Source organism: Falco naumanni, chromosome 4 (assembly GCF_017639655.2).
Source record: "Falco naumanni isolate bFalNau1 chromosome 4, bFalNau1.pat, whole genome shotgun sequence".
NCBI classification, from domain to species: domain Eukaryota; kingdom Metazoa; phylum Chordata; class Aves; order Falconiformes; family Falconidae; genus Falco; species Falco naumanni.
Genome location: NC_054057.1, coordinates 66,579,789 through 66,601,649, shown reverse-complemented (window position 1 = coordinate 66,601,649; position 21,861 = coordinate 66,579,789). Strand labels below are relative to the sequence as shown.

Here is a 21,861-nt window from a genome sequence, read left to right as displayed (position 1 = left end):
TAAGTCGTGTTCAGCATCCCTTTTCATGTAAATATTTTCATTTCATACTTCATGTAATATTTTCATTTGGGAAATGGGTGCAAAGCCTGAGGACGGTGTCTGAGGGCAGCTTGAGCCAGGCAGGAGTGGTGGTGGTTCCAGGGGCACTTACCCAGTGCTGCCTTGTAGCAGAGGCAGGGATTTCACAGCTGTCTTCCTCTCCCAGGGGAGTTGGTGCAATGGAGATCGTGGCAATGGATATGAAGGTCAGTGGAATGTACATTGCCAGGCAGCTCAGTTTCACTGGAGTGACCTTCAGAATCGAGGAGATCCCCCTGGATCAGCAGTACAAGATTGTCTACGACAAGGCAGCGAAGTTGGTGAGCTGGTCCTGCAGCACCGGGGAGAGTGATGTTTAGTCGTGCTTTGGGCATGGGCACCTGCTGTACGGGAGGGCTGGAGGACCGTAGATGTGGCCATGACTACAAAATTAGATTGTTCATAAGGAAAAAAAAAGAATATGCACGCTTAGCTTATGTAAAAAAAAAAAAAAAATTGTAGGCTTTTTTTGCTTCTATTTAAAAGTTCCATATGTGCAAACCAGAGCTTGCAACGTCATACTAATGCAGAAAGGAGAGAATGATCAGTTTGTTCAGCCTAACACAGCAACATAAATACTGATGTTAAATCAGATTCTCAAGCCCCAGACTGTTCTAATAACCTCCTGCACAGCAGTAATGCAAATAAAACCAAAGATATTAACTCAGCCTTTCTCGGTATTGTTTGCAGTGGGCAGAGGCCTTGGTGGTGTTCCAGCAGGCAGCCGACTGGATCGGTTTGGAATCTCGGAAATCCTTGTGGGGTCAGTTCTGGTCAGCTCACCAGCGCTTCTTCAAGTATCTCTGCATTGCTGCTAAAGTCCGGCGACTCGTTGAGCTTGCCAAGGAAGAGCTGGCAAAGGATAAGGTGTGGTACCAGAGCCTCGCTGCAGTGGCAGCAGCCATCAGTCTTATGTTAGAAATTATTTTTTTGTAGTCTGCAACCAAAGGGAGTTAATTATTGTTCAGCTTGACTTGAAAGCAATTTCAAACCTCTTTAAGGCTGATTTTCTCTCCTGATAAACCACAATGAAGTGCAGTGTCCAGGTTTCTGAGAACATTCACAGTGAACGATGCTGGGGAGTTAACGTGCCTCATCTTCCAAGGCATCACCTTGTTTGTTTATGGTAGATGTGGGCAAGCTGATCTCGAAGGGTATTTTGGGTGATGTTCAGGCTAGAAGAGGTGCCAGATCAGAGTCATCCTCTCGTGGTCTGAGCATCTTTGGATGCTGAAAGACTGGAGAGATGGTTCTTCATCAGGAGCCCTGCCACAGGCTCAGCACATCTCTGGGACAGGGTCCAGGGGGAATGCCGCTGGGACTGAAATACAATCTCTTGAGCCTGTAGCTGTTTGCCCCGATGCTGGCTGCTGTATACCCTCCCTGACACCTTGCCGTGCCATCCCTTGTGTTTCCCTGCAGTGTATTGTCATCGGCCTGCAGTCCACCGGGGAAGCTCGCACCAGAGAAGTACTGGATGAAAATGATGGGCATCTAAATTGTTTTGTCTCTGCTGCAGAGTGAGTTAAAAATCCCTCTTTTTCTTAGGGGGGGGGAGGGGGATGCATGGGAGGCTGGAGGCTGCTAGGGAAAGCCCTTCCCTGGGGCCACTTACCACCTGCACTTCTTGAAAGCAGTTTTATAACTACTTGCCCTGTACAAGCCGTAAATGGAGAGGATGCTTAGTTGGATCCTTGATGCACTGTTTCTTCGGTGTGACTTTATGAGCTAGATCCTGGATTTTGAAGTCTCCTGTGGTCCACATTGCCCAAACAACAGCCTGGTTTGACTCTTAACACACGTAAAACAATTAGCAGGCATAGGAGAGCCAGAAATGTCAGCTCAGGTGTAGCTTGTGTGGGTCTGACTCTGGAAAAAATGGGGCTGTTGACGCTGAAGAAATGAGTGAGAGAATCTCATGTAATGACAGAGGCTGGGATAATGATGTGAGGCAGCATCGCTGGAGCAGTGAGAGGAAGGAGTGGTCCGAGGAGTTCAGATTTGCCAGTTTTGGCTTTCAGCCCATGTACAAGGCAGGACCGGTGTCCTGGTTGTGATGCCTTCGTTCTGGCTAAAAGGAGAGTTGGTTGTGCCTGAGGTGAAGCCAGCAGCAGGACCCATGCTACCCTTTCAGCAGGGAATGATGCTTATGCTCCCCCTCATTTCTGTAGCTTTCAAAACACCAGCCCGTCCTGCGAACGTGGCTATTCCTGCCCCGTGGGTGACAAAAACCTGGGACATGGGGATGAGTTGCGTTTCCTCTGTTAGGCAGGTGGCAGGGCTGTTCCTCTTTTCTTTTGAAGTGACTTTTAATGCAGGTAAAAGCAATGAGAAATACCAGAGACGGTACGTGTCCAGCTTCCCTCCCTTACTGATGGGGGGTTTGTGTTGGTCTGTGTTACTCTACTTTCTCCAGACCCTTCCTGAAAAAGAAATACCAGTTTGGTGACAGTGAGCAAGGCAAGTCTAAACAACCGCTTGGATTGATTTAGTCTCTTGGATTGGTTTTCCCGTCACCGAATCCAGAGGAACTGGGCCTAGAGGACTGCGTGGTCCCTTGGGGCCTGGCTCAGCTGTCACTGAGCACACATTCTGCTTGACTCTGTCCCCACTTCTGGAGGCAAGAGCTCTTTGTTCAGCAGCGCTGGCCAGATAACTGAGTGTCTTCTGGCATCTGCTGAGCCTCCAAATGCGGCGTCCTGCTTTTACAGCACTTCAGGGGATTTCTGGAGGGGAGCCTGCTGGGAAGAAGCAGTTGTTTAAACGATGCCGAGAAATGGGGTTAAAAATAAGTGGGTTGGTCAGTGAGTGAATACCAGCCCAACCCTTTGTTTGCAGGGAAGACGGGAGTGCAAGTGGTGGGAAAATGAACCAGATTTCATGGCAGGGAGGTTCCAGACCTGAGAGTAGAGTGAGTGTTGGCATTTTGAGCCCAGGGTCACTGCAGCACACAGGACAAAAGGGCCCGTCCTGGCACCGTGTCATTGCAGTCGCTTAACAGCCAGCACAGGGAGTGGGACTGTCTCTGCCTCCTTCAGCCCCTCACACCAAGGGTCTTGGAGCTCCCTCCCTGGTTCCCAAGGCTCCCCTTTTCTCACATGGGCAAGATGTCATGTCCATACCTCTCAGCTGTCGCTTTCAGCGTTTGTTGGTGTTGTTTTTTTGTTTTGTTTTTTTTTAACCAGAGCTCATTCAGCACTGCCTTCTCATTGCACTGGGGGTTCATCCCCACCCGACATGATCAGCATTTAAGCATTTGCTCTTTTATTTGCAGAACAGCCCACAGAAACATTTATTTCCCACCTCTTCTGATTTTTTTCCGTTCACCTGAAACCACTATGTATCTGAAAAACACTACGTATGTGTGTTTTGTCACTTTTTTTGTGGGCAAGGAGGCCCACATCCTGTTAACCAGAGGACTTGGCGGAGCACATCTGTCAGACAGCCTGACCGTGATCTCTGCTGTCAGAGCACGGAGAGGGGCTAGGACACTGGGACTTACTGGATTTTTCAGTAGCGATGTAACAGCTTCCCAGTATAGTGTTTCCCATTTAAAACTCCCTCTTAGTTGCTATATAAAGGTCTTGCAACTTTGACGTGCCGTGTGATAGTGCAGCGCCCAGGGGCTGTGCTGCTGCCGTTGCAGTGGCTCCCTGGAATAGCCCCGCTGCCTCTGCCAACAGGGAGGCCATGGCAGAGAGCGTTTTTCTCAGCATGACAGTGCTTTGCCTTCCCTCAGCGTGCCCATTTCAAGGCTGAGGATCTGCTGCCCCAACGGCAGAACCCTTTGGTGAGACGCGCTCAGTGCCGGTGGCTGCCGTCCTGGAGAGCCACGCTGTGCCAGCGGCTGGCTGAGCACGCGCTGGTAGTTGTTGTGCAGGGTTTACCCCTCTTTTCACGAAATGTGGTGCTATCTCAAATGCACATTGCTACGTGATAACCGGCAGATGTTCCTATTCCTGGTAGCTAGAATAAATTTTGCATCTTACTTTCAGAGGCGTCTTTCTATCACTAATTCAGAAGCACTTTCCTTCAACCAAAAGAAAGAGAGAAAAAGGAACTGGCATTAAAAGAAAACGTAAGAGCACACTCCACTGCCCAGCATCTGACCTCCTGCCTTGCTGCTTCACCCCAGCCACTCAGCTTTTTCTTTTCCTTTTTCCCTTTTCCCTACTTCATGCTTTTTGCTACTCTGCCCTGGTTTCAGTTTGCCCTCCCGCACATCTGCCATCACTCTCTCGCGTCTGGAGGACAGCAGCTCTAGGTCATTCACCCTTCCCTCCCTCTAACTCACTTCCCTGCCCCAGCGTAGGTCCTCGCCTCCACCACTTGCCCAGTAGCTCTCCCCTTTCCCTCAGCCGCTCCCTGGCCTAGACTGGTGGGCAGATTGCACAAGAGTCCTGGCTGCATGTCTGAAGCCCTCTTGCAGCAAGAGGGGTTTCTGCACTACCCCGTATTTTATAGCATGGCAGGTGTCCTGGGGGAGGGGGGCGAAATAATCACTTCCCTGCCAAATTATTGGCTGCGGCTGCAGGTAAGAAGAGTTTGGGGATTTCTCCTCCAGTGGGATGTGGGAAAGGGGGAAAAGGGGGACAGTGGCACTGGCAGACCGTGGAGGTTACCCTGACTGGCTGCTGTTGCAGAGCAGCCTGTGCAAGCTGGTTTGTGAACCCTCTCACGTAGCAGGGGCACGTCCTGCTGTGCTTGGAAGTAAACAACGTCCCGAAACACTGGCACCTTCCCGTGTCCTGCACGTTCCTCTGGAGGCAGTCAGACCTGCAGACTCCTTCCCGAGGAGTTAGCGCTGCTTACAGCCGGCTGCGTGTTCATCCTGATGTGTGCAACTAGCTTCAGCCCTGATAAAGATTGCCTTGTTCTTCCTTTCTCTCTCTTCCTTTCTCTTTCTCTCTCCCTCCCTCCTCCTCTCTCCCTTCCTTCCTAACTGCTGCCCCTCCCCCCAGCCCAAAAGGCTCTGTCTTTCCAAGATCAGCCTTTCATCTGGGCCAATCTCAGCTATTTTGTGATTTCTCCTCCTTTTTCTGAGCTGGCACTTGCTGTTCTGCACCGATGCACGGGGCTGGGGACTCTCCCTTGACGCCGCTTGCTCTCCCTTGCAGGGAAGCAGAGGGGCCGCTGTGCCAAGGCTCTGAAGGGCATGTGTGACCCTGTGGGTGTCATCAAGATCAGCGACGACAGCAGCACCGACTCCGACATGGGGCTCGACAGTGACTTCAACTCCTCCCCGGAGTCTGTGTTTGAGACAGATGACGTGATCTTTGTTGAGCACACCTTCAACGGCTTCGCGGCTGAGGACAGAAGTAAGCAGAGCAGCGGCGGGGGGTTAGCTCTTGGGGTTAGCTGGGGGGAGCTGGGAACTGGAGTCACTTTGGTGTGGACAGCATTGGCAGCCAGTGCATGGGAATGCAACTGGAGGCAGCCACCCACCCCAGCGCCCCGCAAGCACGGAGGGCGGCAGATCAGATATGACCCTTTTGGGGGGGTCTGGCTGAGAGGGTTGGGGAGTCAACGAGCGGATGCGAGGAGACTCTCTTGGTATCTGCTTGGAATGCTGTGCTTGGGACAGCCTTATGGTTTTGGCTAGGTCTTACCCGGTGATGGTCAAACTTGGGCTTGTGAGGTTGATTCACGTTAACCTGCTGTGATCAGTGAGCAGGAAGAATTTGCCTTGCGTGCTCCTTTCCCTGCCACAGCAGGGGGAAGCACAGAGGGATTGCATTCCATGCTCAACAGCATTTATTGCAAGTCAAGGGGTCTGCCTGCTCATCAGCTAGTGCCCCCAGAAGCCCCTGGGGACAACTCCCCCCCCCCATTTGTAATTACCAGGTAACTCTAAACTTCTGCATTTTACGTTGCAGGTAATTTTCACATGCTGCCTTCCCAGAAAGAGATGCATGGCTTGAGAGAAGTAGAACAGGTGGAGAAGATGAAGAAGGACCTTCTAGCAAAAGTAAAAGCACTGGGCAAAGAGCTACCTCTCAATACCTTGGATGAACTGATCAATCACTTTGGGGGCCCAGAGCATGTGGCTGAGGTACTCCTCGTAATCAAGAGTATATTTCGGGTGGCACTGGGTGACAGGAAAAAAGGGGCCAGCAAAGAAGGTTTCTGCTGGAAGGGGGGGGGGGGTTTCTCTCCTTCCTTGCGAGCTGAAAAAACTTTCTAAAAGGACTTGCTGTGCCGTGCAGGTGTCTCCCCTCTGACACCCTCTCTCTCTCCTGTGCGGTGTGTGCAGATGACGGGGCGGAAGGGCCGGGTGGTTTGCAGACCAGACGGCTCCGTCATGTTCGAGTCTCGTGCGGAGCAAGGCCTCTCTATAGACCACGTCAACCTGAAGGAGAAGGAGCGTTTCATGAAAGGGGAAAAGGTGAGTCAGGTTCGAGCTGAGGACACCTCCAAACGTCTGCAGGGGAGTGAGCACGCTGGGAGGGGAAGGAGAAGGCAGGGTGACTGCACGGTTGTGCCTTGCCAGCCTCAGGTCCACGAGGCTCTGCAGCTTTCTGTCTGTCTGACCTGCTGGGAGGTGACAGGGAGTACTGGATCCCTTGGTGGGCTGGGGCTGCGGTGACACTTTTGGCTGTCTCTCGAAGCAGTGTTGCAGATGCCCAGGAACCTCACTCTCCTTTTTCTCACTTCCTCTCTCTTCCTCAGCTTGTAGCAATAATCTCCGAGGCCTCCAGCTCAGGGATCTCTCTCCAAGCAGACAGACGGGTGAAAAACCAGAAGCGCCGGGTCCACATGACGCTGGAGTTGCCCTGGAGTGCAGACCGGGCCATACAGCAGTTTGGTGAGGGCTGGGGGGTGGTGGCCACTGTCCCCTTCCCCTGAGCATTGTTCAGAGCATGAAGCCATGGGCAGCCCGGGGAAGGAAAGGTGTGCGTGGCCACACACTTGTGCTGCAGCCAGGGCAGGTGTATTTAGCTTTCTGAGATATAGCACCATGCAGAGCACAGCACTCCCATGCTTTGCCAGGATGGAAATGCAGACCCAGAGTAGTTGTGACTGCTTTTATCTTGTGAGGAAGGTTTGTGTTGACTTCAGGAGTGATTTGCCGTGTGGGAAGTGGGGGAACCCTCCCATAGGAGTTAGCATTGTGTCCTTATGAAGTGTGCTGAGGTGCCTGGGGATTTCTGTTCCACCCTGGGGGGAGGCCCTGTAGGATGGGGAGGGATGGTTCCTCAGTACATGAGCACAAAAGACATAACGCACATCTTAGCTCACACTGCGGGGTCACTCCTCTGCTCCGGAGGGTCAAAGCTACAAACTCACCTCTGCCAGCACCAGGGTGCCAAATGCGACTGTGCCTCTGTCCTTTTCCCCCAAAGAGCCATCTCCTTTGAAAACCATTAGGACATGGAAAATTGTTGTGGTGCTCTCACCTCTTACTCTCCTTCCCTTCTTGTACCAGACAGGCTGTACCAACCTCTCCTTTCACCTCTGTGCTCATGTCCCCGTAGGTCGGACGCACCGATCGAACCAGGTTTCTGCTCCAGAGTACGTCTTCCTTATCTCTGAGCTGGCAGGGGAGAGGAGGTTTGCATCCATCGTGGCAAAACGTCTGGAGAGCCTAGTAAGTGCCCCACAGCAGCGAGATTAACGTGTGAGTTCCCCACCTTTCTGAAGAGCTGCCGTTTCAGCGTGGCCAGTGTGAACAGTACGGGGGGCTGCATCACCCCTGCCTGAAGGAACTGCTGTTGTGGAATGCAAAAGGATTTTTGCACCCTGGGATTTGGGAAAGGAAATGAAGAAAAATATGTAACTAAGGCATCAGGAGGAGTTTCAGGGAAGCAGAACCCAATTCCAGATGCTGGAATTCCCCCACCATTACAGGAGCGTACACCCGTCTTATTTCCAGAAAGCTGATGAAATAGTGAAATAATTTGTCTCTGTTTAAGTTTTCTTCACTTCTGATAAATCCCCAAATACTTTGGTAAAGCCTCAATATTCCGGAGGAGCACTGCCTCCCCGCAGCACGTTCTTATCTTGGCCTCTTCTGAGATGCAGCTTTGGCCATCCTTCTCTGGTGGTTTTGCAACAGTGAAAAGTAAGAATATTTTGCTTGGTGTGCCTTCCTTAGGGTGCCTTAACTCACGGAGACCGACGGGCCACCGAATCCCGAGACCTCAGCAAGTACAACTTTGAGAATAAGGTAATTTGGGGCTGCTCTCAGGGTGGCTCAGCCAAGGAGGGGTTGAAGCAGCTGGTGCCTTTAGCGGGAGCCAGAGCCAGGAAGATCATTGCTGGCATCTGCAGGCAGGATCGGTCCTAGCACCCAGCTCCCCGCACCTGCAGCGCTCAGAACCGAATTAATAACCAGCCTTAAGCGCCTCTGCCCACCTGCCAGTGCCGGCGTGGGGTGCAGGTTCCTCTGCTCTGGTCCCCTGGGCACAGAGAATCCCCCTGCCAGCTCCCCCCTGAGCACAGCCACCAGCTCAGTGGCTTTCCTGGAGGCGACGGTTTTCTCTGTAGTGCCAGCAGAAGTGACTTGCGACTGTTGGGCTGCGTAGGTTTGTCCTGTGCGTGACTCTTGTCTCCTCTCACAGTATGGTGCTAAAGCACTCGACAGGGTTCTGTCCACGATCCTCAACCACATGGAGAACAGGGTTCCTGTGCCCAAGAGCTATGACCGAGGGGAGGCTGCATTTTTCCATGGTGAGAACATCACCAGCTCTGGGGTTTCTGCTGCGTCTTGCTGACCGGGTGGGTCTCAGGTTGGTGGTGCCTGAAGAACCGAGCAGAAGGTCGGGAGAGGGAACGGTACCTCTGGCTTAGCAGCTCATTAGTGAGTGGGGCAATTGGCCACCCAGATGTACGTCACGCTGCCAGGTGTTGGGGGAGGAAGAGTCTGGGAGAGGCTTAGCTGCAAAATAATGGGCGCAGCTGGAGCAGCAGCAGCCCTGCAGGACTGCTAAATTGCTAAAAAAACCTAAAATGCATGAGCTGCCTTCTGCCATTCCAGAAATGAAGCAAGGTCTCATCTCCGTGGGGATCTGCTGCAATCAGATGAAGTATGGCACTGTCTCGGTGGAGAAGGGTACGTGTCAAGCCTTTCCTGCCCAGAGCAGGGGGGAAGTGAGAAAGGTGGGGGTGTGGTGGCCCACCCAGTCGTCTGCACGGGAGCACAGCCCTGAGGGGGCTGCTGTGCAGCTGGGGCAGGATGTGTGCTTTGAGGGGAAGGTCCTGCCGGGATTAGCTGGCAGTGCAGATCCCGCTTCCCTGCAGCAGCCTGGCAGCTGACCGCAGCCTGGAGGAACAGCCCTGGGGCTGCTCCCTTGTGCTGGAGTGCTGGGCTGCCGTGGGGAAGGGACACTGGGTGGCTCTCTGTGGGAGTGCGCTGCTGGCTTCCGTGCCCAGCTGTGTCTTGTTCCCTGACCCACCGTGTTTTTGCAGACTGTTCCATCACCAAGTTCCTGAACCGCATCCTGGGTCTGGAGGTGGACAAGCAGAACATGCTCTTCCAGTATTTTTCTGACACCTTTGACTATCTGATTGAAAAGGACAAGAAGGAGGGCAAATACGACATGGGCATTCTAGGTACTGAGAAAAAGGGGTGGCCAGACCTCTCCCTCCCGCACCCCTGCAGTTCCCTGTTCCTCCCTGTGCTGATTGATGGCAGTTCCACGGCCGTCCCGGGCACTGCGGTGTCCCCACACAGCACAGATCTTAAAGATTCTTGCAGGGAGGGGAGGTGGGATGGGAAGATGTATCTTACAGCAGTCTTTTCTTCTTCTACAGATTTAGCCCCAGGAGTGGATGAGATCTACGAGGAGAGCAAGGAGGTCTTCCTGACCCCTGGACACCCGCAGGATGGGCAGGTCGTGTTTTATAAGGTAGGCAGCCTGCACAGCTGTGTCTGCAGTCCAGTCTTCTCCGGTGCTTCCCAGTCAGGCTGTGGGTCCTTCCCCCTGTCCTGTGGCTTTGTGTCATGTTTGTGTGGCATCTGCCTCGGTCATCAGCAGGTGCCTGATGCTGGGAGTTTGTGTTGAGGGTGGGATTTGTGAGACAGACAGCGATGCACTTGTCCTGCCCCCTGAAGTTACAGAATCACTCTGTCTGTCCCTGTTTAGATCAGTGTTGACAGAGGCTTAAAGTGGGAGGAAGCTTATGAGAAGTCACTCAAACTCACAGGATCCTTCGATGGGTTCTACCTCTCCTACAAGGTAGGTCCCTGGGCTCTGCCCTTGTGTCCCCCTCAGCTTGGAGGGTGACTCCAATGGGAGAAGGTCTGCCATGGCTTTAAGAGGTCTGTGTCTGACTTCTTGCTGGAGGCTGGGAGATGCCTCCGAGAACCTCCATCCTGGAAGAAAGGGGGTTAGTTCAGGGAAATACGGGCTTGGGAGAGAGGCTGTGACTGTAACCATCAGCTCTACCCCGACAGATGCGAGGCTACAAACACACCTGTCTGCTGGCTGAGCAGAGCCGTGGCAAGAACTTCATCCTCTACAAGCCAAATATTGGGAAGCAAAGCCAGCCTGAGAGCCTGGACAGTCTGCAGAAGAAGTACCGGCGGGTAGGTGGGAGCTGCAGCCCTTCAACGTGGGGAGAGGGAAAAGCCTCCTCTGGGCAGCTTTGGCTTTGCAAGGACATTTACTTTAACCCCTTCACGGCTCCTTGTAGCCCTGGCTTGGGCAGAGATAGTGGTAGCACCCAGGTGTTCTGACAACCAGCCCTGGATTTCAAGTCTCAGCTGCATGTTAGATGGTGGAAAATCTCTAATCTCTGTGGTTCTTCTGCAGGTGCTGCCTGAGGAAGCCAAGGAGCACTGGGAGAGCAGTTACCGCTTCTCCTTGAAGAACTGTAACCATGCTGCCTGGTAAGGCACCTGCAGCCCCCGCTGTCCTGCCCTCCCTGCGGACGGTCCCTGGCTGCACCAGGGAGGCTGTGGGTGGGGAGTCCTGCTCTGCTGTGGGAGCCCGTGCTGATTCGGGTGGGTTTCTTCCATTGGAACTGAAGGAACAGGAGCTGTAAGCTGATCCAGGAGGGGAAGGAGTGCTTCCAGGGCATGCGCCTGCGTCACTACTACATGTTGTGTGGGGCCCTGCTGCGGGTCTGGAGCAAGATCGCCAGCATCATGGCAGACATCACCAACACCAGCTACCTGCAGATCGTCCGCCTCAAGACCAAGGAGAAGAAGAAACAAGTTGGTGGGTGAAGTGCCGGGAAGGGGAAGGGGAGCAGGATGTTTTAGAAGGAGGAAGGGGCCCAACTACCCAGTGCTAAGATTCCCTTCCTCAAAGGGTGTGTTCTAGCCTGGAAGCACCCACTGCTTAGGTGACCCCACGGGAAAGGAGGGGAGCTGGGGGTACCCTGATGTGTTTGGGCACACTGGGCTGTCCCCTCTGTGCCCGTGTGAAGCGGTGCTGCTGCTGTCCGCTGCGAGCCTGCGGTGGAGCTGCTTTTGCTGTGGTTGCTCTGCAGCCTGGCTGAGAGGCAGAGCAAGCTTGACAAAACGAGCCCTGGTGCTGCTGCCCATCCCTCTGTCCCCACAGTGCCCCGTCCCTTCCCGAAGTGCTGTGGGAACTGATGCACATTTCCTTCTCTAGGGATAAAGATCCCCGAGAGCTGTGTCCAGAAGGTGCTGGAGGAGCTGAAGCAGATGGACGAGAACGTGAAGCGAAAGCACAGCCGACTCCTCCAGGCTCAAGAGCAGAGCTCGCAGTTCTCCCTGCCGCTGCACATCCTGCCACAGCCCCTGGACCTCACTCAGATGGGGGCCGGGGTCCCCCTGCCCAGGCACCCCCTGTGCCAGGATGAGATCCTGGACTTGACCTACAGCCCTCCCAACAACAGCATTCCCGACGTGGCGATGAACCCCGAGCACGGTGCGTTGTGCTTCCCCTCGGAGCCCGTTCTCCAACCACACCAGCAGCACAGATTACCCTTTGGCTTCAGTCACCCTTCTGCCTTCCAGAGCCCGGCCCCTGTCCTGGAGGGAAACGTGCCTCTGAGCTCCTCGCTGCATGAACACCTGCCTCTGTCTCACCCAGGACCCCTGCAGGCGCTGCAGCAACAGCAGCAGCAGCAGCAGCAGCAGGAAGATTTTGCCCAAGAGGATGGGAATATCAACTTTAGAGAGATCCTGGAGGACATGCTAAGGACGTTAAATGGGCCCCCCCAGGAGCGCCAGAGTGTGATCCAGTTCAGTGGGCCTTTCCCAGACTTCTGAAAGCCAGCTGGGCACACCGGGCGATGCTTGGCCACTGTGGATCCATATCCTTTGGTGCAGAGGTGAGAGCTGGGGAGCCCCGGCTTTTCTACTGGTTTGGACTGATCCTTTTCTGTTTTTGAGGGAAGAAAAAAAAACCAAAACCCAACAACCTATAGTTCCTTAAAGCAAAGTTTATTTATATATAATATACAGTCAGGCACGTATAGATTTGTATATAACATGCGCTTGGGGGGAGTTGAGTGCTGCCAAGTTCAGCTGCTCTGGACCGATGGTCTCTGCTGTGGTGGAGTCCTGCTCAAAGGTCAGTGCCCGTGTAGGGCTGAGGAGATACGCCCCCTCCTCTGTGCCCATCCCCCTGCAGACTACTGAGTTTCTGAGCTGGGTCGTGCCTTCCCCAGCCCTCCAACCTCCAGCAGCTGCTGCCCCCCGAGCTGGGCAGGGGCCACGTCTGGTCTCTAGAGTGACCTGGTCTGTTACTGAAGGGTGACAGCCCGGTTCCCCCGAGAGCTGGCTGACCAAACTGTATCCGCATCGGCTGCTGCCAGCTTTCCCTTGGGATGCCCCGGCCCTGCTACGGACCTCGAGGCTGCTCTGGAGGGCTGGCTTTGAAGGAAGGGGTGAAGGGGGGTGCTGTCCCAGAGGAGCTGGGAGCCACGGAGCTGGTGTATCCCTCTGTGCGGGGCTGAGCAAAGCAAAACTGGCTGTGCCTGCTCTGCCCTTCCTGGGGAGGACACTTCTGGGGCTGCCCAAGCTCTGCGGGAGAGGGCAGGAGCTGGCTGCACCCACCCCCCCGTTTGTCAGTGTGGTGACAGAGCTGGGGACTTTGCCAGAACTCAGCCACACCAGGACCTGGGGGGGGTTCCCCGGAGCAGAAGGGCCACGTGTCCCATCAGCCTGTCCTGCACTTTAGCTTTGCCAGCTCGCCGTGGCCGGCCGTGCTTTGCCCAGCTTGTTGCTGTTGCATGTTGTCCTTTCAGCTGGCCGCCTCGCTGGCCCCGCTCCATCGGGCTTGTCCTTGGCTGGGCCACGGACACAGCCCCGGGTGGCTGGACCTGGCCGACCCAGCCCTGCCCACCGCTGACCTCGGGGACAGCTGCTCCCAGGCCCCAGAAGGGACGAGTTCCCCAGTGAGCACCGGGGATGGGCCATGTCCCTGCTCATGCTGCAAATCCAACCTCCGATACCAAAGAGCAAAAGTCCGCTTTGCAAAGCACTGCCCCAAACAACCCACCAGCCTTTGGCCAGGAGTGGCTGGGCGAGCTGCGTCCTCCCCAGGACAGAGGTGGCCTCCAGCCGCCACTGCCACCATCCCAAATCCAGCAGCGTCTTCGTCCCGGGGAAACTTTTGTTTTCTCTCTTTTAATCTAAGGAGTCTGGCAGGCAGCTGCCTGCTGGCAGGGATGCTCCAGGCCTGGCAGCACCTCTGCCACCCTCCCCTCTGCTCTGTTCCTTTTCTCTGCCTTGAGTCATCGAGGCATTTTCTAGAAGTGGCATCAGGATGTTCTCAGGGGAACGATGGGACGCCTTCCCCGGCTGGCCCGGCTGTCTCCAGGGAGGGCCTGGGGCAGGCGGTGCAGCGGGGACAGGCCTTTGCTGGAGTCCCCCGTGCCCTGGCAGGTCACTCTTGAGGGTGCTGGAGCTGTACAGTGTCTGGTGGGGTCCCCTCGCCTTGACCCCCGTCATGCCCACGCGCCGGGGCTCGGGGACTGGCCAGGTGCCCCCTTTGCTGTTGAGAAGTGCTTTGGGTCGGTGTCCGCAGCATTTGTGCTTCTGCTGAGACGGGAACCGTCTTCCCTGTCACATGGAGACCGTGGAGCTGCACGTCTGGGCTTGTGTTTGAGGTTGCTCTGGTCCCTGCTTTTCCTTTCGGGGGCTTGTCCTTACCCCCCCACCCTCCCCAGCTGGCACCTGCCTCCCACCAGCCCACCTGGCCGGGGGGCAGCCCTGCAGCCAGGGCAGCTCGGGGGTGCGTTTCACTGCATGCAAGGAAACCTCCTTACCTCAAAGTAAACACCAAAGATGGGGCGCCCCTGCATGCCCCCGTGCTGCTGCCCGGAGAGGTTTCTGCTTTTCCTGCAGCTTTGCTTGCTTCTTGCCCAGGGATCGCCGCTTGCTCGGGGTGCCGCAACAGCCTTTTTCCTGGTCCAGAACAGAGCAAGGCTCTCCCCTTCCCCAGACCCTCCTCTATTTAAAAGCTGTCCCAGTCCACACCACTCGTGGCGAGGCCCTGGCTTCGCCGGCGTCCTGGTTCGTTTGCTCAGTGCTCGCTGAATTGTCAGCGAGGAGAGAGAAAAAGATGCCAGGAAAAACCCATTTCAGAGAGGCTTAAACTCAGGAATAGCCAGGAGGATTTCTCCTGCTAGGCACGCTCCGCCAGCCACTTCGCCGCCGTTCACCCGGAGCCCTGCCTGGTGGCTTTGACGTTAATTTTAAAATATATGCAATTCTCCCTCCTTGATCTCTGGAAAGACAGAGAGCACCTTCAAAGAAGCCCTTCCCTGCCCCGATCCTGTGTTTTTGTCAGGGTTAATAATATGTAACAATATCTTTTAACTAAATTATTATGCATTTGTCCTACTGATTGTATGTATTTTTAAATGAGTCCCTTTTTTTCTTCCCTTACACCTTTTTGTTAGCACTTTTTAATCCGCTTGTTGTTTGCCTTTGTTTTTCTATGTGTATTTATAATTAATTGAGATGTATATATGTAAAGAAATTTTTTTAGAATATGTGCCTTTGACTAATAATTCTTGAATTTTCTACTTGCCTCAGAAAGATAATTTTTCATTCTGCTCAGTAAAAATGGAAAGGAAGCCACATACGAGAATTTTTTAAGTCCCAGCTCTCTGTCTGTCTGTCCGTCTGTCCAGACCTGCCCCAGGATCCTATCTGGGACTCGGATCAGGAATCTGAGAACCAGGGTCCTACTGGCAGCTGGAGTTCACCTCCTGTGTCACCAGCAGCTCGGTGGCAGTTGAGGGCTGCTGTCCCCAGCCATCATCCCCTTCTCCCAAGGACGAGCCAGGCAGGGGTCACGCAGAGGATCCTCCCTGGAGCCAGCGCTGGCCTTCACTGCGGCGGCTCCCTCCGGCTCTGCTGGGCAAACAGATAAAGGAGCCACTGTCCAGGCGTGTTTGTCCAAGCTGCTGTGGCGCCGGGACATCTCACCCAGGCACTGCCAGCCCCGCTCTGTCCCTGTGGGTGGTGGGATGCAGGGGGAGCCTTGTGTGGCCGTGCAGCATGTGCTTGCTGCTGGTGGAGCGGCTTCCCCAGACCAGCCCACCGATCCTGGGGGGGGTCCAGCGGGCCTGTTGGCAGGCACGTGGTAGGGGGACTAGACTTGTGGGGGGACCCCAGCAAGGATCCAGGGGATCTTCCCCACTCCACCTTGGCCCAGCATCGAGGACAGGGCTCCCCGGGGTGGTTGGAGGCTGTGGGTGTTAAGGGGAGACCCAGCAGCTCCCCCAGACCCTGGGGAAAAGAGGCAAGGTAGCACTCCAGCACCACAGATCACATGTAAAACATGAGCTCTCCCTGCCCATGGGGAGACCCTGGCCTTGGCCAGACAAGGCTGCACCTTTGCAAGCACCGACAAGCTGCAGCTGAGCCTTCCCGAGGAGGAGGGATGACCTGGTGCACCCATGGTCCCACACGCTGCAGTCAGACATGTCTCCAGCTACGTGAGGTTCTTGCCGTGTCCAACACGACTTGGTGGTGTTTTGCAGCAATTGCTTCTGGCCGTGGCTTGCGCCATGGCTGGAACCGTCCCCTTTGCTGCCCTGCCAGGGCTATCCAGGCCAGGGCTGTGCTGCTGAGCACCCAGACTTTGCCCACAGTCTGTGTTTAGAGAAAACCAATGCAATTGCCTCAGCAAGGCACCTGCCTGTTAGTTGAGGGCGAGGAGGGAGCCCAGCTGCAGTCCCAGAGGCGATACACACCTTCCCCCTCCTCTGGCTTTCCATCAGGAGCACCGGCTGACCCAGGATTTGTGTGCAATTCCCCCCTCAGCACTAATAAGGATTATCCCTGCTGGGCTCAGGAAGGGCTCAGGAAGTTGTGTAAGGTCTTAGCTCCCCTGCAAAGCTCCGGGTTCTCACGGGGAGCAGCACAAACAAACCCAGCCCCATCCACCACTCCATTTCACACCTGGACAGAACCAACCAGTCACTTCTAACACATTTATTGCAAAGGGACACCTGGTGCTGCTCTACGCCTGTAGAAAAGGGCTGCCCAGCAGCAGCCGCCGGCCCTGAGAAGTCACCTTCCAGCGGGTGCACGCCAGATCGTCAGGTCTGCCTCACCAGCAAGCTGGCTTGAAGACAGACCGTCATTGGGGCTGGATGAGGAGGCTCCACAGGTAGCAGGAGGGCCGGTGCTGGGGCAAAGGGACAGTGCAGCGGCGACATGAGCAGATCTACAAGTAGGCAGGCAGGTCCTTTTCAATCACCTGCAAGAACAAAGGGAGCACTGTGCTATGAGAACGTCACTGCCCCAAGAACGTACCCGAAGCCCCTTCCATCCTACCCCAGAAGGAGCGCTTGGAACCATGCACCCCCCCTTCCCTGGAGCCATAGAGCACAGGAGTGCCTTTTCTCCCCCAGCCAAAGGAGGAAGAGAGCCAAGACACAGCAGCGGAGCCTGCCCTGGAGCAGTGCTCAGCCCCAGCACCGCTGCATTTCTCCACAGATGCAATCTGACTAATAATTTAACTAATAATGGGATCCACAGAGAGCAACTGGTGCGCTTCTGTGGGTCAGGCAGAGCTGTAACACCAGCCACGCTAGCGGCAGACTTACATAGGGATCCTCCATCGGACTGTACCTCTTCACCACTTGGCCCTCCCGGTTAATGAGGAACTGTGGAAGGGAAACAACACCCAGGTAAGTCCAGCTGTAACATGGGGCTCTGCAGCCCTGCGAGCAGCAGAGCAGCCCAGGGAGCTGGTTATGGTGGGGGTCTGGCTGTGGTAGACCCTGTCTGCAGAGCTGGAGCCCCTGGCAGACCTGCTCCCCACCTCAGCTGGTTACTGCCTCTCTGGGACAGGGCTCGAGATAACCAGGCTAGAGGGCCATAGGAGTCTCCAGTCACAGAGACCAGGGCAGCGCAGGAGCCCCTCAGGATGCTCTGCCCCCAACATGCAGGATAACCACACAGAGCAGAGCCTGTGCATGAGGATCCCCCCTCCCTGCAACATCTTGGGGATTCCCTGCACCCCCCAGAGAGTGTGGGTGCAACGCAGGTGCAGCCTGGGAGAAGGCAGCTGTATCCTACCTTCGTGAAGTTCCATTTTATTGCACTAGATGAAAAACAAACAAACAAAAAAAAGAAACAGAAGTGAGATTTTGGCTGGAAAAAAAAAAAGCCCTTCCTCTTGCCACAGCCAAGCCGCCCACTCAGCTGGAGTGGCCCAGAGCTGACACACACACCCCCCCCCTCGGCCTGTCATGGGGCTGGGGCTTTTGGTGGCTCCCCCATCCCCCACTCACTTGCCCAGGGTGCCTCTTCCTTTGGGCTGCTCCTTCATCCATTTCCAGAGGGGGTGGGCATCATCCCCGTTGACATCGATCTTGCTGTACATGTCAAACTTCACACCGTAGCCTTCAGCAAAGGCCTTAATCTGAGCGTCGTCCCCGGGTTCCTGGTGAAAGCCACGGAGGGGGCCCCCTGAGCGGCCCCGCAGCCAAGCGGCCCCCTCACCCCGCTCCCCCACGTACCTGTTTTCCAAACTGGTTGCAGGGAAAACCCAGGATGCGTAAACCCCTCTCAGCGTATCGGGCGTGCAGGTCAACAAGCTGAGTGTAGTTTACAGCGGTTTTGCCTCATTTGGAAGCCACGTTGGTGATGATGCAGACGCAGCCCCTGGGGAGGGGGGTCAGTCGGGTGCTGCTCTCCCGGGTTACGCAATTGCGCCCATTGCGGCTCGGTGACCCGCACCGTGGCCTACCGAGCCCTTCCCCTCCCCCCGGGCCCCGCGGCGCCCAGCCCCCCTCCCTACCGGTACTTCTCCAAGGACACGTCTGTGCCGTCGATGTCTCGGGCGTGGAAGTCATAGATGGCCTTGGCCGAGCGCCAGTCCTCCGCCTGGGCACACTGCGGGGCGCCGGGAGCCGCCGTCAGCGACCTCCGCAGCCCCTCCGGCCCCGGGGCGGCCCCCACCGCCCCCGGCCCCAGGGCAGCCCCCGCACCGACGGCCCCGCACCGGCGGCCCCGCGGCCTTGGCTACCCCGGGGGAGCCCGCACCCCCGTCCGCCCCACACCCCCCGGCCCAGCGAGGCCTCAGCCCCCGCCGCCCACCCTGGCCGCCCCACGGGAGCCCGCCCCGGGCCCCGCCGCCCCGCGCTCACCATGCTCCGGGCCGGGCCCTGCACCACCACTGCCCCACAGCGCAGTGCCCGCCGCAGCGCCCGCGCCCATCCCATGGCGCCCCGCCGCCCCCAGCCCCTCAGCCAATCGGCGCCCCGGGAGCCCCGCCCTTCCCGGTGCGCAGCCAGTCAACGCGCAAGGAGGCGTGCCCAGCAGGGTGATGGATGGGAAGTCGACCAATGGAGGAGCGAGATGGGCGGGGCGGCCGCGGCGAGGTCGCGGGGGGGGGCGCGGGCGAAACCACGGGAGCGGGGGGGGGGGAGGGATGGACCGAGCGGCGGGGCCGGCCGCCGGGCGCTGCAGACCGGCCCCCCCGCGGCGGCGGCGGCCCTGCTGGCCGGCCGCGGCCTGTTCGGGCTGGAGCACAGGCGGGCGGGGATCCGGCGCGGCTGCGGGAGGGGGAGGCGCTGCCCCCCGCTCCGAGCGGGCGGTGGGGTCGGCCGGCAGCGGACTGCAGCTCCCAGGAGCCCCCGCGGCCGAGGCCCCCGCGGCCGCCCCGGCGCCGCCTGTGGCCGCCTGCGCAGGCCCGAGGCGGGCGGCCGGCGGGGGCCTGAGGCGGTGCGGGCCGGGCGGGCGCCATGGACGACGAGGAGGAGACGTACCGGCTGTGGAAGATCCGTAAGACCATCATGCAGCTCTGCCACGACCGGGGCTACCTGGTGACCCAGGACGAGCTGGACCAGACGCTGGAGGAGTTCAAGGCGCAGTTCGGGGACAAGCCCAGCGAGGGCCGGCCCCGGCGGACCGACCTGACGGTGCTGGTGGCGCACAACGACGATCCCACCGACCAGATGTTCGTCTTCTTCCCCGGTGAGCGGGGCCCGGCGCCGGGCCGTGGCCTGGGGTGGTGGTGGGTGCTGTGGGCTGTGGGGGGCTCTGGGAGGGCCCTGGGTGACGCCGGGGCCACCTCCTTTCCCAGAGGAGCCCAAGGTGGGAATAAAGACCATCAAGATGTACTGCCAGAGGATGCAGGAGGAGAACATCACCAGGGCGCTGATCGTGGTGCAGCAGGGCATGACCCCATCGGCGAAGCAGGTACCCGGGGCCGTGGGGGAGGCCGCCCCTGCACCACAGGGCTGCTGTGGGCCACAGGTGCTCCATCTGTCTGTCTGTCAGTGCTGCTTGAGGTAGATAAAAGCCTAAACTTTCCTTCCCGATACTTGCTAAAGCCTGTTGTACCTTGATACAGGCACTTGCTTAACACCCAGGTGTGTATCGCCGGAACAGCTGGTTCTGGTTCCAGTGAACAGGTGGTTCTGGTTCCAGCGAACAGGTGGGAGCAGGAGGTGCCTGAGAGAAAAGGGAGTATTTGCCAGCAGTCAGGAGCTCTGTGTGCTCTTTGCCTGCATAGCTGTAGCTGTGTGAGCGCAAGTGTAGCCATTCCACGCTTGCAGTAACGGTTTTGTTGAGGAGCAGATCTGGGCACAGGCAGGGCTGTCCCAGAGTGTCGCTGCCGTCTGACAGTCCTCTCCCTTTCCAGTCCCTGGTGGATATGGCTCCCAAATACATCCTGGAGCAGTTCCTGCAGCAAGAGCTTCTTATCAACATCACAGAACATGAGGTGAGCAGTGTCGGGCTGTGGAGTGAGGGCGGGATGCTCAGTCTTTTGTGCTGAGCTGTGGCTTGGGCAGCTCCCGAGACCTCTCAGTTGGAAGACCGGGCTAAGTGACACAGTCCTGGGTTTCTTTCTTACAAATGCGTTGCTCTTCCCAGTGCTGTGAAGAGCCAGTTGCTTTCTAATCTTAGTCTCTCTCCCTTGTTGTTTACAGTTGGTCCCAGAGCATGTTGTCATGACAAAGGAAGAAGTAACTGAGTTACTGGCCAGATAGTATCCTTTGTTTGTTCCTTCCCTTCCTGCTTGGGTGTGATGCACACTTGCTTTGGGCTGAAAATGAATACATCTGCATGTGATGGTTTATTACTTTGTTCCATGAGTTGTGCTAATGAACAGGCACCTGGGCCCATCTGCTGGGGGAGCTTCTCCTTAACTCCCTGTGCAGTAAGCTGAGGGAGAACCAGCTCCCAAGGATACAAGCTGGGGATCCTGTGGCCCGGTACTTCGGAATAAAACGTGGTCAGGTAAGAGAGAAATAGACTCAGGCAACAGTTCCCTGTGGGCAGGGCAAGAAGGGGAGCTCCTTTGCAGTATTTCAGAACTCTTGGAGACAGGAAAGACATCTCTTTCAAATGTAAAAGCTGTTGTGGGTCAGGCACAGATGCATGCACGGTGAGCAGGCTTGGCTGCCTGCTGAACCAGCTGGTAACAGGCAGCAGATGTGACGCCAGCCCCATGCTCTGTGATCTCCCCCTCCTCTCATGCTGGAGGCTGGCACTTCCACACTATGCAGGGAGCTCAGCGCTGGCCTTCTCTGTGGCTGCCGAGTGCCACGGCTTTGCAGCCATGTCATCCGGGTCTGAGCGCCTGCCTGTGTCGGACAGAGTGCCCCACAGGGGAGACTCGCCACCAGCTTCTCTCCCTCATGAGTTCCTTCTGTTGGCCTCCTAGGTAGTGAAGATCATAAGACCGAGTGAAACTGCAGGCCGGTACATCACCTACAGGCTGGTGCAGTGATCTGGAGCGCTGGGTAAGGCAGAGCACGAAACCCTGTGGCTAGCAGAGAGCTTTGGGCGATAGTGCCTGAGACTTAGGCTGGAGCTTTCCAGGGTTGACTTGAAGCAAACAGCCTCCAGGAAAAGGTGATCTTAGAGCTTTAAGTTGTTTATGGAGGGAACTGTTAACTCCTAGGTTAGAGGACAGACCAGATCAAGGCTTACCTGGTTACGTGCCTCGGTGTCTGCCGTGCAGGATGTGCCTGTCAGTGTTCAGGCCGTTCATGGCGCTTGGCCTTGAGAGCAGTCTGCTGAGGGAGGCGTCGGGGGATTCACATCCCGAGTTCTCTTTCTTCCAGGTGTGGAAGAGTTGTGTGACAACTGCCGATCCTCCCATCCACTGGTGATTTACAGACACTCTGAGATGTCTGCCTTTCCCTAGATGGCCAAGAAAATGCTCTTTCCTTGTTGCCTTTATGCAGCTGTGTTACTTGGCCTCATCCCTTTGTTTTCCAGCATGGACTTTGCTGTAACTCCTTAGTTGTCATTAAGGACTCAAGCCATGGAAGTAACCTGAAGCAACAGAAGCGTGCAGAGTAGAAGCGAGTGGAAAAAGACCTTTGCTTTCCTATTTTATTTTATAGGAACTTATTTTTAATAAAGATTTGTACTCTGGCTGTTCC

At 56.3% G+C, this 21,861-nt stretch overlaps 3 protein-coding genes across 7 annotated transcripts in view; 2 read left to right on the top strand and 1 right to left on the bottom strand.

The window, feature by feature from the left end:
- Positions 1 to 15,082, top strand: part of SBNO2 (strawberry notch homolog 2) — a 64,846-nt gene extending 49,764 nt beyond the window's left edge. For 3 of the 4 annotated variants that reach the window (XM_040589259.1, XM_040589262.1, XM_040589260.1), the window contains 19 exons: positions 206 to 359; positions 769 to 945; positions 1,501 to 1,598; positions 4,074 to 4,156; positions 5,196 to 5,396; positions 5,955 to 6,130; positions 6,332 to 6,463; positions 6,748 to 6,883; positions 7,554 to 7,666; positions 8,174 to 8,245; positions 8,640 to 8,748; positions 9,056 to 9,130; positions 9,487 to 9,630; positions 9,832 to 9,926; positions 10,164 to 10,256; positions 10,475 to 10,606; positions 10,833 to 10,909; positions 11,050 to 11,240; positions 11,640 to 15,082. In XM_040589259.1, the coding sequence (XP_040445193.1) occupies positions 206 to 359; positions 769 to 945; positions 1,501 to 1,598; positions 4,074 to 4,156; positions 5,196 to 5,396; positions 5,955 to 6,130; positions 6,332 to 6,463; positions 6,748 to 6,883; positions 7,554 to 7,666; positions 8,174 to 8,245; positions 8,640 to 8,748; positions 9,056 to 9,130; positions 9,487 to 9,630; positions 9,832 to 9,926; positions 10,164 to 10,256; positions 10,475 to 10,606; positions 10,833 to 10,909; positions 11,050 to 11,240; positions 11,640 to 12,262 (2,881 nt within the window). In that variant the 3' untranslated portion in view covers positions 12,263 to 15,082. The remainder of the gene's footprint in view (positions 1 to 205; positions 360 to 768; positions 946 to 1,500; positions 1,599 to 4,073; positions 4,157 to 5,195; positions 5,397 to 5,954; positions 6,131 to 6,331; positions 6,464 to 6,747; positions 6,884 to 7,553; positions 7,667 to 8,173; positions 8,246 to 8,639; positions 8,749 to 9,055; positions 9,131 to 9,486; positions 9,631 to 9,831; positions 9,927 to 10,163; positions 10,257 to 10,474; positions 10,607 to 10,832; positions 10,910 to 11,049; positions 11,241 to 11,639) is intronic. The other variant, XM_040589261.1, reaches the window with a different exon arrangement.
- A 1,347-nt stretch (positions 15,083 to 16,429) lies between these two features.
- On the bottom strand, positions 16,430 to 18,721 carry GPX4 (glutathione peroxidase 4). The gene is made up of 7 exons (XM_040589265.1): positions 18,610 to 18,721; positions 18,261 to 18,355; positions 17,980 to 18,124; positions 17,752 to 17,903; positions 17,537 to 17,561; positions 17,062 to 17,121; positions 16,430 to 16,712 (listed from the first exon to the last, which is right to left on the bottom strand). Exons 1-7 carry the CDS (start codon positions 18,682 to 18,684, stop codon positions 16,680 to 16,682), a joined length of 585 nt encoding a protein of 194 aa, XP_040445199.1. The 5' UTR covers positions 18,685 to 18,721; the 3' UTR covers positions 16,430 to 16,679.
- Positions 18,722 to 19,157: 436 nt separating this feature from the next.
- Positions 19,158 to 21,853, top strand: POLR2E (RNA polymerase II, I and III subunit E). Of its 2 annotated transcripts, none has more exons than XM_040589264.1 (7): positions 19,158 to 19,438; positions 19,548 to 19,663; positions 20,109 to 20,189; positions 20,398 to 20,456; positions 20,629 to 20,707; positions 21,135 to 21,213; positions 21,695 to 21,853. In XM_040589264.1, exons 1-6 carry the CDS (start codon positions 19,207 to 19,209, stop codon positions 21,198 to 21,200), a joined length of 633 nt encoding a protein of 210 aa, XP_040445198.1. In that variant the 5' UTR covers positions 19,158 to 19,206; the 3' UTR covers positions 21,201 to 21,213; positions 21,695 to 21,853. The 2 variants fall into 2 exon arrangements, with proteins under 2 accessions (XP_040445198.1, XP_040445197.1); XM_040589263.1 differs by having other exon boundaries at positions 19,159 to 19,438; positions 21,538 to 21,853.
- Positions 21,854 to 21,861: the final 8 nt, after the last annotated feature.

Excerpts from the sequence above, each read along its gene's own strand:
- POLR2E (XM_040589264.1), top strand. The coding sequence starts at position 19,207 with ATGGACGACGAGGAGGAGACGTACCGGCTGTGGAAGATCCGTAAGACC. Across the intron at positions 19,664-20,108 it reads TGACCCCATCGGCGAAGCAG|TCCCTGGTGGATATGGCTCC; the intron begins GTACCCGGGGCC and ends CTCCCTTTCCAG. Across the intron at positions 20,190-20,397 it reads TCAACATCACAGAACATGAG|TTGGTCCCAGAGCATGTTGT; the intron begins GTGAGCAGTGTC and ends TGTTGTTTACAG.